The 16,463-nt window shown below is 36.1% G+C and overlaps 1 protein-coding gene across 2 annotated transcripts in view; it reads right to left on the reverse strand.

The window, feature by feature from the left end:
* The window catches only part of LOC145688286 (peregrin-like), a 166,490-nt gene that overhangs the window by 112,062 nt on the left and 37,965 nt on the right, over nt 1–16,463 (reverse strand). For both annotated transcript variants that reach the window (XR_014131869.1, XM_081762280.1), the window contains exon 4: nt 4,970–5,199. Coding sequence is in view for 1 of the 2 variants with exons in the window: in XM_081762280.1 (XP_081618406.1) it covers nt 4,970–5,199 (230 nt within the window). In the remaining variant the exon portion in view is untranslated. The remainder of the gene's footprint in view (nt 1–4,969; nt 5,200–16,463) is intronic.

The following is a 16,463-nucleotide window of genomic DNA, read 5'->3' on the forward strand; positions in this document are numbered from 1 at the left end:
GTGAAAATTAAACCAAAACACTAAAAAAATAATGTAAAAGGAATTCTTTTAAGCTTTTCACGACTAACAAGATACCAAAGAAGAAAAATTAAAATTAAAAAAAAAAAAACTTATTGGTATAATTTATTTTCTCTACTATTTTTTAATATTAAGTTTACAGGAATTATACTTTTTCTATGACCATTCTATGCTTTTAGTTTTAGTCATGTAATCAGTGTCTTAAACAGTTGAACATAATTATCATGTACAAAATGCAGAACGCTCCCGATTTGATGTTTCTTAGACAAAGTACTTGATACCACTGGAATTTAGTCTTCATTTCCAAGCTATTGTTTCAATGTAAAACATAGGGGAAAAGTTAGGGAAACATAAGATCTTGACATATAGTCTTGAAACACAGGGAAAATAAGCGTCTACAAAAAAGTGCTCGATATGTTGGCCTTTCTGTGGCAGTAATTTTGGCGGAGATAATCGCTCATTTCTGGAGATTAGGTCAAATTGTCTTTAGTATGATTTGTGAACAATAATGACACTCTCCTGTAGATGCACAATGAATTGACTCTTCTCTATGTTTCCAAACTTAGGGGACACTTATTATTTTAAAAGCCCATTAGTAAAGTACTTATCGCTTATGAAGTGAGTTTTCGTTGATTAGAATATGATTAAGTAATTTTCATAAGAGACAACATAACGTTGTTATTATTTACATGATTTAACCATCTGAGGAATGTACACTGAATCTGAAACTTAACAGGAAAATAAGTTCAAATTGCGTAAGAGAATAAAACTAACATAGCATAGTTGAGTAGTCTTTCGATTCTTCTAGGATAGTGCGAAGTAATCGGGGAGTCCAGGGTTCGAATCCGGTAACCGGCTATTTTTAAGTAGTTCAAAAGGGTAAAAAGTATAAACATGAAAAACACAAATAATCACTTCTTGGAAAAGAGTTAAGAAAAATTACACACATTAATCTACGTCAAAGCAAATTCTTAATAAAACGATATTAAGTTTCAATTAACTTAACCAATGTTTTTGAAAGTGTTGAAAACGTGGAACTGTTTTCCTGTAAAATGTCTCTAGAATTTTTCCTAGTAATTCAGTGACCAGGGGATTAAGTTAATGCATTCGAAGTGCGCGAACTCAATTTATAAAGGTAAAGTATTTTGTTAATACATTTTTAGAATACACAATTTATCACTTGAAGATGAAAACTGAATTCCAAGAGTACCAAGTATTTTTACCAATAAACATTAAAATGGCTAAGGTGGACCTGGTTAGCATTCCTGCCCTCTGTACGAGAAATTAAATTCCCTGAAAAAGCTCAATGTGGAGTGGATCGTACGTTAACTCTAGATACACATCTCATAGGATTATCCCTAAAAGTACTTAAATTCTAAACTAACCACAAATCAACATCAACATAAAACCCAAGAATAATAGTAACAATTTAGTGAAAACAAAAAACAATATTAAACATTTCACATCAATATCATAATATTCATTACAAGTATTATCTGTAAGACAGAAATCAATTCACTTTTATTTTCCACTTGGAAGCTCTTCTTGAAATCCATCCTCTATATAATATTCGTTACTTCTCGACATCCTTTAAAATATTTATTGTGCAGATATTTTACGACTCTGAAACATACATATTTGAATAGATTGCACTGGTTTCTATATAATTTCCCAAACCGGTCTTGTTCGGTTCCATACTCTTCAGGCTAAGTTGCTGGAACTACGCATGTAAAACGTAACTACGCATGAGATTATGCATTTCCGGACTTTTTTGCTTCTTTTGGAGCACTGATGCGAAATGCGACGATATTCTTCCATCTGATAAAAACTTTACGAACTATAAGACACGAAAATTCGAAAACGCTGCTTTCCAAGTGTCCTAGCTTGCAATCTTGGATCTAGTTCAAGCACCTCAAGAAATAATACAAGTTCTATCTAAGTATCAATGTTTGTGAAACGTACTGCATACACATAGCACATAGCGCATTTTAGGAGATAAGGCGGGCTAGCAGAAAGATTTCCGAAAATTACTCAAGTTACTGGTCGAAAATCCTTTGAATAGGCACGATACGGTTCGCAAGCACAAACCTTTAGGTAGAACTTTACATTTTTCCTCTATAATTTCTCGAACAGCTTGAATCAAGTCCTACGATTCCTAAGCTAAGCTGTTTTGAAACTATTTCTTCGAACTTATCCGGAGTTTACAATTCAGAAAGGAAGCGTTTCTGACACACATTCTAATAATTCGTTTGGTTATGATGTCTTCTCGGAGCCTAGTATTATGCTTATCACATGAAAAAAGAATATCACGATCAAAACGCAGAAGGAAAGGAACAGCATAATCATACACATCACTCAGTTTCGCGAGAGGATGGAGGCAAAAATCTGAGCCAGATTCTTATCTCCAAAACAGACCCCATATGTTATTTTTAGGTTGGGATTCGCGGGGAGTGGGGGCAGGAAACGTATTCAACTTCACCCTGATATTCTTCAAACCACGTCGCAACAGCTCCAGCTGTGTGAATGAGTGCATTAACATCCTGAAACATGGCGTCACTGCTCGAAAACAGCATCTGGACCATAGGATGCACATTTTCCCATAAAATGACGACATAATCACGGACAGTGACGCGACTGGTAAGCGTCAGTACATGATCCGGTGAAAGCCAGAATATTGCAAACCACATGACAGAGCCGCCGCCGCCACATTTCACAGCTGGACAGATAGAGGATCATACGCTTTTTTGGGCGTCCACCACACACAAACACGGCCCGTAGTTTGAAATACGGTAAACGACGACTCAGACGACCATATCGCACGTTTTCAGTTGTCTGTGGTCCATGTTGCATGTTCTTGGCGTCGCGATAAAGTGTTACGATCCCTTATCAGTGGTCTTGTCATGCAACCCGACACCACATGTCCAAATTATGTGACTCTGACAGACTGTGATTGTCGGCATAGGTGTGGAAAACGCTGCTGGAGTTCCTCTATCATTTGCATCGCAGTTGCACGACGGTTCTAAATAACAATCCGCTTTTATGCTTGGCGGGACCTGTCACTGAACCTTTTCTTCTGACCAATGTTTCCTTTCCCGATTGGTTTTAACGTGTGTTATGTAGGCCGTTATCACCTTGGACACTCTTCTCGCGACAAACCAACATACATTCAATTTTCGTCACGCTCGCACCACATAACCAAGTGTCCTCTTTGGAAATCAGAGAGGTCGCCCAAGTCACACTGTCACCGTCTGCTCAGTCTTCTGCGCACTGCTGTTCTACTGCTCCTCACGTAGCACGGAGTATGCCCTATCACACCACCATCAAATCCAAGGCGCTGCTGTCGCCGCCTGACTGTTGCCAACCAACACATCTGAAGTGTTTCCAACTCGGTGTTTCCATTAAATTGATAAATATCTGTATATAAGCATATTTCTTGCCTCAAACTTAGAACCACACTAAAATTCTGCCATTTATTTGAAAATTACTGGGAAATTGAATAATTTTACCAGAAGCAACGTGCTATCAATGGTGACTATACAGTCACGATCTCTCTAGTTCAAAGTGCACATTCGTGGCAGAGTAGTTAAAACTTATAAAGAATAAGAGGAAGTAAGAGTTCTTTTTTCGGCGGAGAGAAAAGCTGAAGAAATTAATACATTTAAATATTCATGCGTAGCCCGATTGTAGGGTGGACGAAGTTTAAAGATGTAAGCACTATACAAGCTTACAACTAAGAGAGCACAAGTAAAACTATACAAAGAACGACTAACATCGCAGAACGTATCGACATCATTAAAGGAAAAAATCACAGAGATAAAAACAGGGGCACATTAAAAGATGAAATTGAAAACCAACGTATCTGAGCCCCGATAGAGAAAAAGAAATAGCATGATATATTATTTAATCACATTTAGACTGAACGCACAGTAAGAAAAAGTTGAAAGAGTAATCGGATTTGGAAGACCAAGAACAGAGTGTCTGAATATTGAAAAAGGGACGATTATAAAAACAAATAAAACAATAATCTCAAAATGAGCATACAACAGACCTGTCATATTGATACGACCCTTAAATTCAAGAGAAAAATATAGCAGCTAATTCAGCTCATACTAGAATTCTATTCGAAAGTTTCTAGAAAAATGTATTTACAGAAAGAAGTCGGTGTTAGTTACGTTAAAACATCCTTTCGTGGCCGAATGGCTAAAGCGTGTGCTTTCTGATTGCGTAGTCCTGGGTTTGATTCTCGGTGGAGGTACTTACCTCGGATACACACCCGATTAGTAGTTCGTATTCCATTTTAAAAGTAGGTTTCATTTCATATAGCGTCGGTGTTGACAAAACATGTTAATCTCCAGTCAATCAACCTTTATATTTTTCCCAAGAAAATTACTCCAACTGTTCTATTCCTTCCGACTTGGCTGGTGACTGAAACTTTCTTGAGTTGATAATTTTATTTTATGAAAACACGCCTATCAATCCATGTTAAAAATAATATTTACGTTCCAAGTACAGGGTTTCCATAAGACACATAAAAATTCATTAGGGAAAAATAATGTACTGATGCGTGAAAAGGTATAGAAAAGAAGTCGGGAAATTGTTCGGGATAGTCATTAATTTGTGTTCAACCTTAACAAGTCAGTAACAAAAGTACAGTTATTAACAATTTTAATATCCTGAAATTACACATGTGCAGTCGTGTTAAAAATGTACACACCGTTAAAGGACCGTATTTTCATACGGTTTGTGGCATAATCTAGTGTTTTAGCTTGAAGTAAAGATCTTAAACAGCCAAATAATATTGATATTTAATTCATTTAATTTAGCATGATGATGAGAATATAAGACTTTTAAAAAGGAGGTAGGAGAATAGCACTTTTTAAACAATGACTGTACATCATAGAATCAAATAAGATTATTTACGCATTATTATTCATTGGATTTGAAACATTACCTGATGTAAGATGCTGGTCGCTCAGGAGCATCATCTATGTCATAATTTTCGATAATAGTAAACTGCGGCTGAGGAAGTTTCACAGGTTTGGAGTCATCCAGGTAATCTTTCCGGGGTTTACTATAATCTAAGTGAGTATGCTTTGAACTTTTCGAAGCTAATGCAGTTTTGGCGAGGTCGGTTTGAGCGGTTTCTTCAGGTACTTGTGGGAGGGAAGCTTCAAATTCTTCCTACAAACAAGAGAAATAAAATAGCACATAGAATAAAATTAATTTATTGATGTCTTACAGAATTCAGTACCTTATTATAAAGACACAAATTAAAATTAACATGTTCAAGGGACTTGCTTTACTAGTCTCGTAACCTATATCTATATTATATAAAAGAGTAGAAGTGAGTGTCTAATCATCGTACAGGCTTCATTACTATAGGCTGAAACGTCAAAAGACTGAATATTCCTTTTGTTACAAAAGCAAGTGATAAGGATAGTTTTCAAAATACATAAAGGGGCTAAAGGATAGTTCAAAATTTTTGCCAAGAATGGTGTATCTCATAAATTCCTGAAGTTGGGAAGATGAAATTCGGAATACAAAATTACCCTTAAAAATAACTGAACCCGATTTTCAGCACTTTTGAAAATTCCACATCTAAAGGGGAAAGAAGACGATTTCTATCATATTAAAGTTTTCCACTATTTATTCAGAAAATGTCAAATGCAAGGATTCGTTTAAGTTGTACGTATAAAAGTTGGCATTTCAATTCTTAATTTAAAAATAAATAAATAAATATGTTTCTGAGATTTCTAATATTCCGCCCCTAAGAATGAAAGAGAGCAATTTCTATAATACTAAAATTTCCTATTTACTCAGAAAACACCAAATGTAAGGATTTGTTTAACTTGGAGATATATAAATCGGCATTTGAACTCTTAATTAAAGTTAATTGAATACGTGTTTCAGCGTTTTCAAAATTCCCTTTTAAGGGGGACGAGGAGGGAAAATTCTTCACGATCTTTTCTCGACATGAAAATTCACGTTGTCTATCTCATCATCACGGGAAAATGGCTGAACCATTTTAAATTAATTTTTGAAAATAGTTAACACTTGGCTGGGGCTGTTACTTTCATCAAAATTCATATTCTAAGGGGGGCAGAGTTAAATATGTACACCTAAAATTGAGTATTTTAGAAGTCTCTCATGTTAAGGACTCGAAACTCAGCACTGAAACTTCTGATCATAAGTGGTCATGTGCTCTAGCATTTTCTCAAATTTCGCTTCTAACAAGGAACCGTGACAGCTAGATATTTGTGAAAACTGGTACCCTGAGTAATTGTGGATCGCTAATCATCATGGTGATAGTCACTCAGTGCGGAAATGTCTTTTTTCCCGCTACGTATAATACATATACCAAGCAGTGACCGGGTGAGGCTGTGCCGAATTATACCCCAAAAATGCAGGAAAAAGGCAAAAGATGAAAAATGTATGCAGGTAACCTGATACCTTCGGGAGGGGGACACGTGACGAAGAACACGACACTAGTCACACAAGCAGTGTGCCATGCCAACACAAACTTACAGTTTTTCAAGTAGAATGTATACCATTGTATAGCATTAAAACAATTGACATAAAACGTGAAAGGAAATAAGTAAACGGTGCGTTATCAGTGTTACCAAATAAGGGAGATATGAGGCTCTAAAGTTGAGAAATTATGGGGTCCGTACAGAAAAACAACAAATGTACAACAACAACAACAAGACTGTAGAAGGAATAAATGTACAGTAGGGAGTAAATTACAATGTGCACAACATCCACTGACTAACGGGCTTGATACAGGACTCACTCAAAAAAGGGCGCATGTTAGAGTAGCCGTAGAAAGAAGAAGTTCCATTTGACATAATGCGGAAATGTGAACAGCAGGTCTTCCTGTAACTGGATGGTCTTTGGTCAATGGCCTTTGCGTGGAATCGAAATCTCGAACCGAGAGCTATAAAACGAACTGTCTTGGGATTGCAACACTGCATAATATCCTGCATGCTTTTCAAACCACAGAAACAACGGTATAACGCCTGAAAAGAGTACAGAAAAGCTGTGGCACGAAGGGTAACAAATCTGTGACAAGAAAGTACGTCAGAATCAATTCGCAAAGATGACCTGTAATAGGTGTCAATCGAGAGTATAGGAAACGTTAGCATGTGAGACAACGATGAAGACAAAACACACTGCATTCAGGTTACCAATAATATACAGGCGCAAAATATTCTAACTTAATACACCAATACATACAACAGAGAAGCCATAGATAGTATGGCAAAATACGTACATTTCTCGCCCTAACCGCATACTCGATATGACTCGACCAAGCCAGTTAGTCACTGGGTGCTGTGCTTTATTCCCTACTGTACATTTGTTCCTTCTGCAGTGTTGTTGTTGTTGTTGTTGTTGTTGTTGTTGTTGTACATTTGTTCGTTTCTCTGTACGGACCCCATAATTTCTCAACTTTAGAGCCTCATATCTTTCTTATTTAGCAACACTGAAAAAACACCTTTTCCTTATTTTCTTTTATGTTTTATGCCAATTCTTTTAATATCATAAAACGGTACATGTTCTGTGAAAACCTATAAGTTTGTGTTGGGATGACAACACTGCTTACGTGGCTCAAGTGCCGTGTTCTTCGTCACGTGTCCCCCTGTAGGTACCATGTTACCTGCATACTTTTTTTTTTTTTTTTTGTATAATTTGGCACGCCTCACCCGATCACTGCTTGGTATATGTATTATACGTAGCGAGTAAACAAGGCATTTCCACACCGAGTGACTATCAGCACGATGATTAGCGATAGACAATCAGTCCGGGTACCAATTTTCATAAATATCTAACTGTCACGGTTCACATACGTCCCATGTAACAGGACAAGAGGAAGATTTCTGTAATATTTTTGTCATTGTTTGTGTTATCATCAAAGGAAAATTACAGAACCATTTAAAATGATTTTTTGAATATAGTTAAAATACTTGGCTCGACCCACAATTTTCTCATGTTACTTCCATTAAAATGCATATCCTAAAGGGAGGGAGAGTTAAACATGCAAGCCAAAAATTGAGTTTCTGATGAACATAAACTATATTAGGGGATGAAACTCGGCATATAAACTCCTTATTCATAGTTATGTGCTTCAGCATTTTCGAAAATTCTACTTTTAAAGGAGGGCTAGAGAGCATCTAAGATATTCTAATTTCCTATTTTGTATTCATAAAGTAACCGAAATAACGATACGTTTGAACAGTTTAAAATTACTTTTAGAATACAATTAGCACTTGGGGTCGATTTGAGTTATATCAGTTCACATGGATTTCAAAAAAGCGGGGAAGAGAAAGAGAGTTTAATTTGTTTCGGAAAGAATAACGGCTGCACAGTATGAAATGCATATTTAAACATAGTTAGCACTCGCGTCAAACTGAGTTTCTTTTTCTTTTTCTTTTCTTTTTTTTTTTTTTTTTTTTAACTGATTCAAACACATATTGTAAGGGTAGAGGGAGGTGTTTAATTATACTTTTCAATACTTTCCATAAACCTATGCTTTCCTCACGAAGAACACGAATTTCAGATAGTATTAACATAAAAGTAGAAAAAAAATGTAAGGTATTTCATTTTTAAATTACAGAGATGAAGATTTAAATATATGTGGGTAATGTGATATTATTTTCGGACGGAAGAAGGATAAACACATGGAAATATCGGAACTAGGACAGTACAAACAAAATTGAAATTAGGATAGCAAAAGGAAAGGAGAAATTCTATAGAAAGAAAAAAAGCAATAACACAGCCGAAAGTGCCGAAGAACTGCGGGAAAAAAAAAAGTATATTTATAAGTTTATGAAATGGTCCCTCGGTCCCTATTTCTAAACTTACCTGTCATTACTTCACAGGTTACAAATCACTAGTCTAAATTTCTCATGCGGTGGTAAATTCTGTTTCCCGGATATTTTATAAGAACATACAATTACTAGTTTATTTTCGTAACTCACTTCACTCAAAATTACAAGTCAGACTATAATTTCATATTCACTTGTTGAAAAATGTTGTATACTGAAGGATTTGACATTATTTCCAACACGAAGATAAATAAAGTTTTATTCCAATTCTGTAAATTTCCATAAAAATAATAGTATCAGCATAGTTAGTTATTTTTGAATTAAATGAAACTTATGGTTTTACGTCCTACCGTCATACACTCCAGGTTAAAGGAGACAGATAATGAAACTGAATGACAGTGAAAGAATTAGTGAGATACGAATGTAGAAGGAAACGGGAAAACTTTGAGAAAACCCACGGGCACGATGTTTTAAACTACCAACTCGCGTGCCCGGGCATCAAATCAGTGCTTCCTCGCATCAAGGATGAGTGCCCTATCATTGAGCAACCATGTTACCTTTATTTTATTTATTCACTATTATTATTAGTATTGTTAGAGTTCAATTATGGCTTGGATGTAGCTTTATTCTAATAAAATTAATACTGCAGATATCAGTCACTAATGTAGTAAAAACAATTACTTCCTCCGAAGCAACTCAGTCCTAATCTAAAATTACAGTTCCACTGAAATTAATTTTTAATAATATCGTACAGCCACTCCTAACGTAATGCTCTATGACGTCATAGTTTGATTCTCCTATTCTATGAACTAAACAGACACAGAGCAAATTGGAAAGCATCCCGTTGACAATTGAAGTGGTGACAGAACATTAATGTAAGTGCACCACAAATGGATCCAGGGTTGCTTGGACACTACCAACATTCATCTACACCTTTCTCCTGCCTCGTTTCCATCCCTCTTTAGTCCCTTTTCTCTGTGTTGCTCTGAATATAAAAGCGGACGTATAACATTGCTTAACAGGAAATGACCGGAATACCACGAGACTCACATTACAAGTCTCAAGTGACTTGTGCGTATCTGCATGCAAATTATAAGCTTATAATATTATGCTACTTTTTTTCATGAAAAGATTTATAACAGCAAGTAATGTATTAAATATCAACAAAGGGTTTTCAATCTTATTTTTATCCACCTGTAAATAATAATAATAATAATAATGATAAATATTCCTTGAATGATTGGTAATAAATTTGGAAACAGACCTAACAAGTTTTATAAAATAGACTAGAAGCATTAAAATTCATATATGGATTTGCAAAGTAACAATTTTCTTCGTTCATCGACATCAAGCAGGTGTCTTGAAATTTACTTTCCATTCCAATACATAATTCTAACATTACAATACTTGAAGAATTCATTACTAGAATTACCTGTTACAGAATAAATTATAAGCGGTTTCATTTTGATTTAGATATTAAATAAGGAGAAACTAAAAATAATACATTTGTAGCTGTTGATTTTTACACTAATCTTGTTAATTTAAATCAACTGGACTGAACGTTTTATTTTCATTAGTTATTATCCGCTGCCTATATTAAGAACTAGTTTGGAAGGCATATATAGGGAGTCCATAAGGTCCTGCAGGAAAGTAAAACTCTATAACTTGGAAACCGTTACGTTTAAGTGTATAAATTTTGGGGGTTGGAAGAAGGGAAGTTTAAAGTTTTGCTCTGGCCACAATACTCGATGCTGGCCACAATGCTCGATGACGTTTGCGCTGGTAATCACGTGACTTAAGATGGCGTCTATTAAAGAAAAGGCACAACATGTTTTGTGGTTTGCGGAATTAAAATCTTGCGTTTCAGTGCGGAGGAAGTTCCAAACAACGTATGGAAAAACACCCCCAGCAGAAACAAGTATCCAAAGGTGGTAGACACGGCGCAAGCTAACTTTGCACTTTGAAACCGTTACTTCCCGAGCGAGTGAGATGAAAATGAGAGGAAATGGTTGATACTACGCATGCGCAAGATATGTTGCCAACCGCGATTACCCAAACTTGTCAGTAGTAGATACTAAAACGTTTATTTAAAAAAAAAAAAAAAAAAAAAAAAAAAATAGTTTATTACTGAATGTTTGCCTCTTTGTAAAGCATCACACATCCTCTCCACTATTTTTGCAATTGATAAAAATAGACCATCGTTTGCTCTTTCTTTCTCAAAGTAAGCTCTGACATTATATATCATTTCCCTACTTAAGACTTCTGATCGTAGTACTGCTCCCGATTTTTTTTTTTTTTTTTTTTTTAAAAAAGATCTTTTATCTTCCATATCATAGCGTTAATTAACCAAAGTATAAGATAATTTGAAATCAATTATTAAAATTAAGAATAACTGAATGTATCAAACACCTGAATGTGCCGGCATAAAAAAAGGATAAAGAACTCATACAAAAATATCCACACAGTCCCAGATATTAACACACAAAAGAATAGATACACATAGTATTTTAGTTCTACAAAACACAAAAATTCAGATTTATATACACCACTATAACACAATGCTAAGTAATATTGAGTGGGGAAAAAAAAACTCCTACACATCTGTTGGTCAACATAACACATGGTACATTTTGGCAATCGTAGCATTCCATTCGCTTAGGGTCTAAAACAAGGGATATGGCTCACTCACCCCTCGAAATAAGATATTTCTGATGCTTGTCGAAGTTTGTTCTTTGGCTAGGTTTCGTGTATGCTGGTAGGTTGAAAATACGGTGTTTGTTGTTACGAGGTTGTTATGACGAATATGCCGGTTCAGTGTAGTGTGGATAGGCTAGTGTAATAGTTTGTAGGTGTCTCGGTGTGTGAATTAACGTGACTGTTAATGTTATAAACTCCAGAGTGAAGCACAAAAAGATCCATTCACAGGCTAGAGAGGTGATTTGAAATGTAATCAAATTTATGAAGATGGAAGCTCGAGAAGGTGCCTTCACAATTCCTGTTGGAAAAGCTTTAGAAAGAAGAGCTGTAGGGGTATTGTTACGGACGATCAAAAATATTAAAAAGGAAGGGCAGAGAGTTGAAGCTAAGAAAACTTGTTTTGAAACTCCGAATAAAATCCGTCGTTGTCAGAAACCTGTGGTTGGGGTAGATGAGTTTAACAGTGATGTTATTCGGAGAACAATTTACGACTTTTATAAAACTGATCACAGAGTTCTTATTGTTTCGACACTGAGGAAAAAGCTTCCAGAATCAATAGGTTTTCAGGGTGGGTGCACAAGCCTTAGAAAAATTCTAAAGGATCTTGGGTTTCTGTGGAAAAAGACTAAAACTATCAGAACCGTACTTGTCGAGTCTCAAGAAATTCGGGAAAAAGAATTTCCTACTTGAGACGTATAAAGGAATATCGAAACCAAGCGCGAAATATAGTTTATGTAGACGAATCATACATATTATCATCTCACGTTTCAAACAAATCTTGGACCGACGATAGCTCTCACGGTCTATTAGCATCAGTCTCTCCGGGTCAGAGGTTAATTATGATTCATGCAGGAGGGAGAAATGGGTTTGTACCCAATGTATTATTAATGTGGAAAGCAAGTCAGTCTACAGGTGACTACCACAATCAAATGAACCAAGAGAATTATGAAAAGTGGGTTACAAATAAATTAATACCAAATCTCCCTCGCAATTCTGTCGTGGTTTTTGACAATGCATCCTATCATAACGTTATTTTGGAAAAAGCACCTACCTCTGGTTCGACTAAGCAACAAATGATGCAGTGGCTGACAGAGAAAAACGTTTCTTTTGATTGTAATATGCTGAAGCCGGAACTGTATAGTTTAATCCAATCACATAAATATAGATTTAAAAAGTTTGCAATTGACGAAATTTTCAAACGCCATGGACACTCTGTGCTTCGTTTACCCCCTACCACGCGGAACTGAAGCCAATTGAAAAAATTTGGTCTCTGGTGAAAGGATGGGTTTCATCACGAAACACAACTTTCAAAATTAATGATGTTCAAATTAGGTTTGGGAAATCGGGAGGAACGAATGGATATCAGTTTGTAATCACGTGAAGCAAATTGAAACTCAGTATTGGGAAGCAGAAGAAATTATGGATGAAATTTCTGAGAGGGTCGTTAACAGTTTTGGTGGTGTCGATAGTGATAGCAACAGTGATTCAGAAGAGGATACTGACGGCGACTTATCCGGAATAGAAGAAATGTAGGTGAGTGTTTCCTTTATGTACGCATACACATAGATGAAAAAATATTTGACATTTCATTTTTATTTGTGGAATGTCAACGTCTATTATTAATAGTAATGATCTAGGTATACATAGATGAAAAGGTACAACGTACGAGTTATGAATAATACCTCAAATTTCTAGATTCATGGCGAATATTTATTTCAGTTGGCAACGCTGATAAGTTCACTTTTCTGCCTCCTAAATCACGGTCAGATGGGAACCAAATCGCGAACAGCACGACGTCACTCAAGTGCAGAGTTGTTGTGCGCCGTGTCTACGAGAAATTAAAAGAAACAGGATGTGTGTCAGATTTACCACGCAGTGAAAGGCCAGGAACGAGTGACGATGTGATTCACATGTTCCAGGACAGCGTAGCCAGAAGTCCAATGAAGTCGCTTAAACGTAGGTCATTGGAACTGGGAATACCGAAGTCAACGTTACACAAGATCGTACGCAAGAATTTGAAGGTCCGGTCCTATAAGTTAAAATTTGTGCACGAGCTGATAGAGGAAGACTGTGCCATGAGAATGGAATTCTGTGAGTCAATGCTTACCCGCTTACAAGAAGATGGTGACCTTCTGTCTCGATTTCTGTTTTCAGATGAAGCCACATTTCATGTGTTGGGAAAAGTGAACAGGCACAACTGCCGAATTTGGGGGCTGGAAAATCCACGTGAATTCGAGGAGCACAAGCGAAGTAGTCCCAAAGTCAATGTGTGGTGTGCTGTTTCAATAGACCACATTATCGGTCCTTTTTTCTTCGAGGAAGAGACGGTAAATGGTAACAATTGGACATGCTACAGACATTCCTTTTGCCAGAACTTACTAGGTTAGGCATCCTTAATGAGGTCCACATGCAATAGGATGGGGCACCGCCACACTATGCCCTTCAAGTTCGACAGTTTCTTAACGAAGAATTTAAAGAGAGATGGATTGGCTGAAGAGGACCCAGACCTTGCTTGCAAGATCACCAGATTTGTCGCTTTGTGATTACTGCCTGTGGGGACACGTGAAGACCAAGGTTTATTCGCAGAAGCCAGCTAATCTGCAAGATCTCAAGAACAAAATAACTGATGTGATTTTGAACATTCTAGACGAGCACCGTCAACACGCAATTCTTGTTTTCCCAAAAAGACTGCAAGAGTGTTTGGACGTGAATGGTGCACAATTGTAGGTTTGGCGATGAACCTTAACTAATTGAAACAAAACTTTGAACTTATTTGTAAGTACACCAAACAGTGTTTGTTAATACATTACGTAGTCTCCAAGTTATAGTTTTACTTTCCTGCAGGTCTTTATAGACTCCCTGTATTGTGTTTCAAGAATAGTATGAACATCACAATTTTATAACATATAAGATTTACATGCATAAGCACGGCCGTTAATTTAGGTTAAAATTTGAGATGCAGGTCACACAGATACAGATTAACGTTTTAGTATCTAATATATCTATATCTATATATCTATATATACATATATATATATTTGTGCTAGGCATATGATAATTATTAATGATTTACATAGAATGCATAACAGAATAGTTTATCAGGGAGAAAGCTGTTAAAAACACATAACATTTTCACCTTATTTGGACGCTGAATAGATGTTCGAGTATATTGAATTCGTCAGTCAGTTTATACTATTACTAATTATCTGCGGTTTAAACTACTAGTACGTTTTAGTTTTTAATTTATGAAACATGGTTCTAACTGGCACATTGTCTAACATAGACAAACTGTTTTTAACTCAAACCATTACTTGGACTATATAAACCAGAAAGTTTATTTTTGAACAGTAATATATTTAGTAGCTTAATACATTTCAAAACTTATTTTCACACCAATCGAACTGCTAGTTTAAAAGCTGCGGAACTATCAAAGTTCTTTAATAACGTTGACAGAAAATTTCTATGAAACAAAAGTTATATCCACAATTTGGTTGCTATCTAGTTATAAAACGGTAGTTTCGAAATATACTAAGGCAAAGGACAAAAACGGTGTACAGTTTAAAAGAAAAACTAGCCTCCAGACAGCTCCGCACCGTTTTCTCTTCCTCCCACCATAACTACTTTTTTTTTAATAAACCCTTTTCACTTTTTTCTCTACGATTAATAATAAGGAATTTATGGGTATTTCAAATTTTGAAATGACCGCTATTTTGAATCAAGATGATGTATTGAAAAAAATTGATCAAAAGGAAGGCCTAGAAGTCCAGCAACAAAGGCGTTGAGATTAATGTGCTGACCACACAACACCCAACTAAAACTATTCTCGTCAGTGTAGAAACCCAGTAACAACAGCGTTGGGGGTCGATATGGTGACCATACTTCACTCAACAAAAAGTCGCCTGTTATACCTAGAAATCCCAGTAACAATTACATTCGGATCCATTGGGGACCACACAGCGCTTACTTATAAACGTCTGCTAGAACCAGATATCCACTAACAATGTTCTGAGAACACATCACTCAACTAAAAGCCATCCAGTAGGCCTAAAAACTCGAGTAACAATCGTGTTTGAGTGAATGTGGGGACAATACAAACTCAAATAAATGCATTCTGGTTGGCTTAGAAATCCAGTAAAAATCGCGTTGGGGATTAACATGCTCACGATACACCACTCAGCGGAAAGTCGTGTGATAGACCATAGTTCGGGACTGCAATATTAGGGAATTGTATCACTAATTATTATTATTGGTAAATGAAGCCTGCTGCCAATTAGATGCTGAAAAAGGACTCTAAACTTCAAATCAACGAACCTACTAATGACCTCCCCACAGGGAGTCGAATTTAGGAGCATCACACATAAAGCATTGTCTCCAAACTGCCACAGACACATGCGTTTTCGTGTCGACTTCGATACAAATATTGGTCACTGACATTGCGAATATAGAAACCTTTCAAGTAATATCATAAATAAAATACCAACTGATACGCAAGATTGGGATCGTTGCCCAATAAATTTAAGAATTATATATAATTCTGGAGTTGATATATTATATATATATACATCCCATATTCCTAATGCAGAAAAGAACAAAGTGTTTATAGCAGTTTCCGTACAAATAATTAAAAAAAAAAATGAATAACAAAAGTCATTTCCTCCCTTCACACTTCAGCAGCTTGAGTAGCACATTATGTAATGTTCCCGGGAAGAATATCTCTTTAAATATGCTTAAAAAACTTGTGCCTTAAAACACTCTTCACTTCTGTCTGCGTTCGAAACTTTTGTTTGGTTCATGTGCTGGAGGAGAGAGGGTAACTCTACAGCCGAGTGGTGCTGTCAAGAGTAGATTTACTATTCTCAACAAGTATGCTTAACCTAAAGGAAAATATTTATTTCTTCGAGTGTACCATGCTACACAAATTGCATG

The sequence above is a fragment of the Thermobia domestica genome, chromosome 6 (assembly GCF_964235325.1).
Source record: "Thermobia domestica chromosome 6, izTheDome1.hap1.1, whole genome shotgun sequence".
Lineage (NCBI taxonomy): Eukaryota > Metazoa > Arthropoda > Insecta > Zygentoma > Lepismatidae > Thermobia > Thermobia domestica.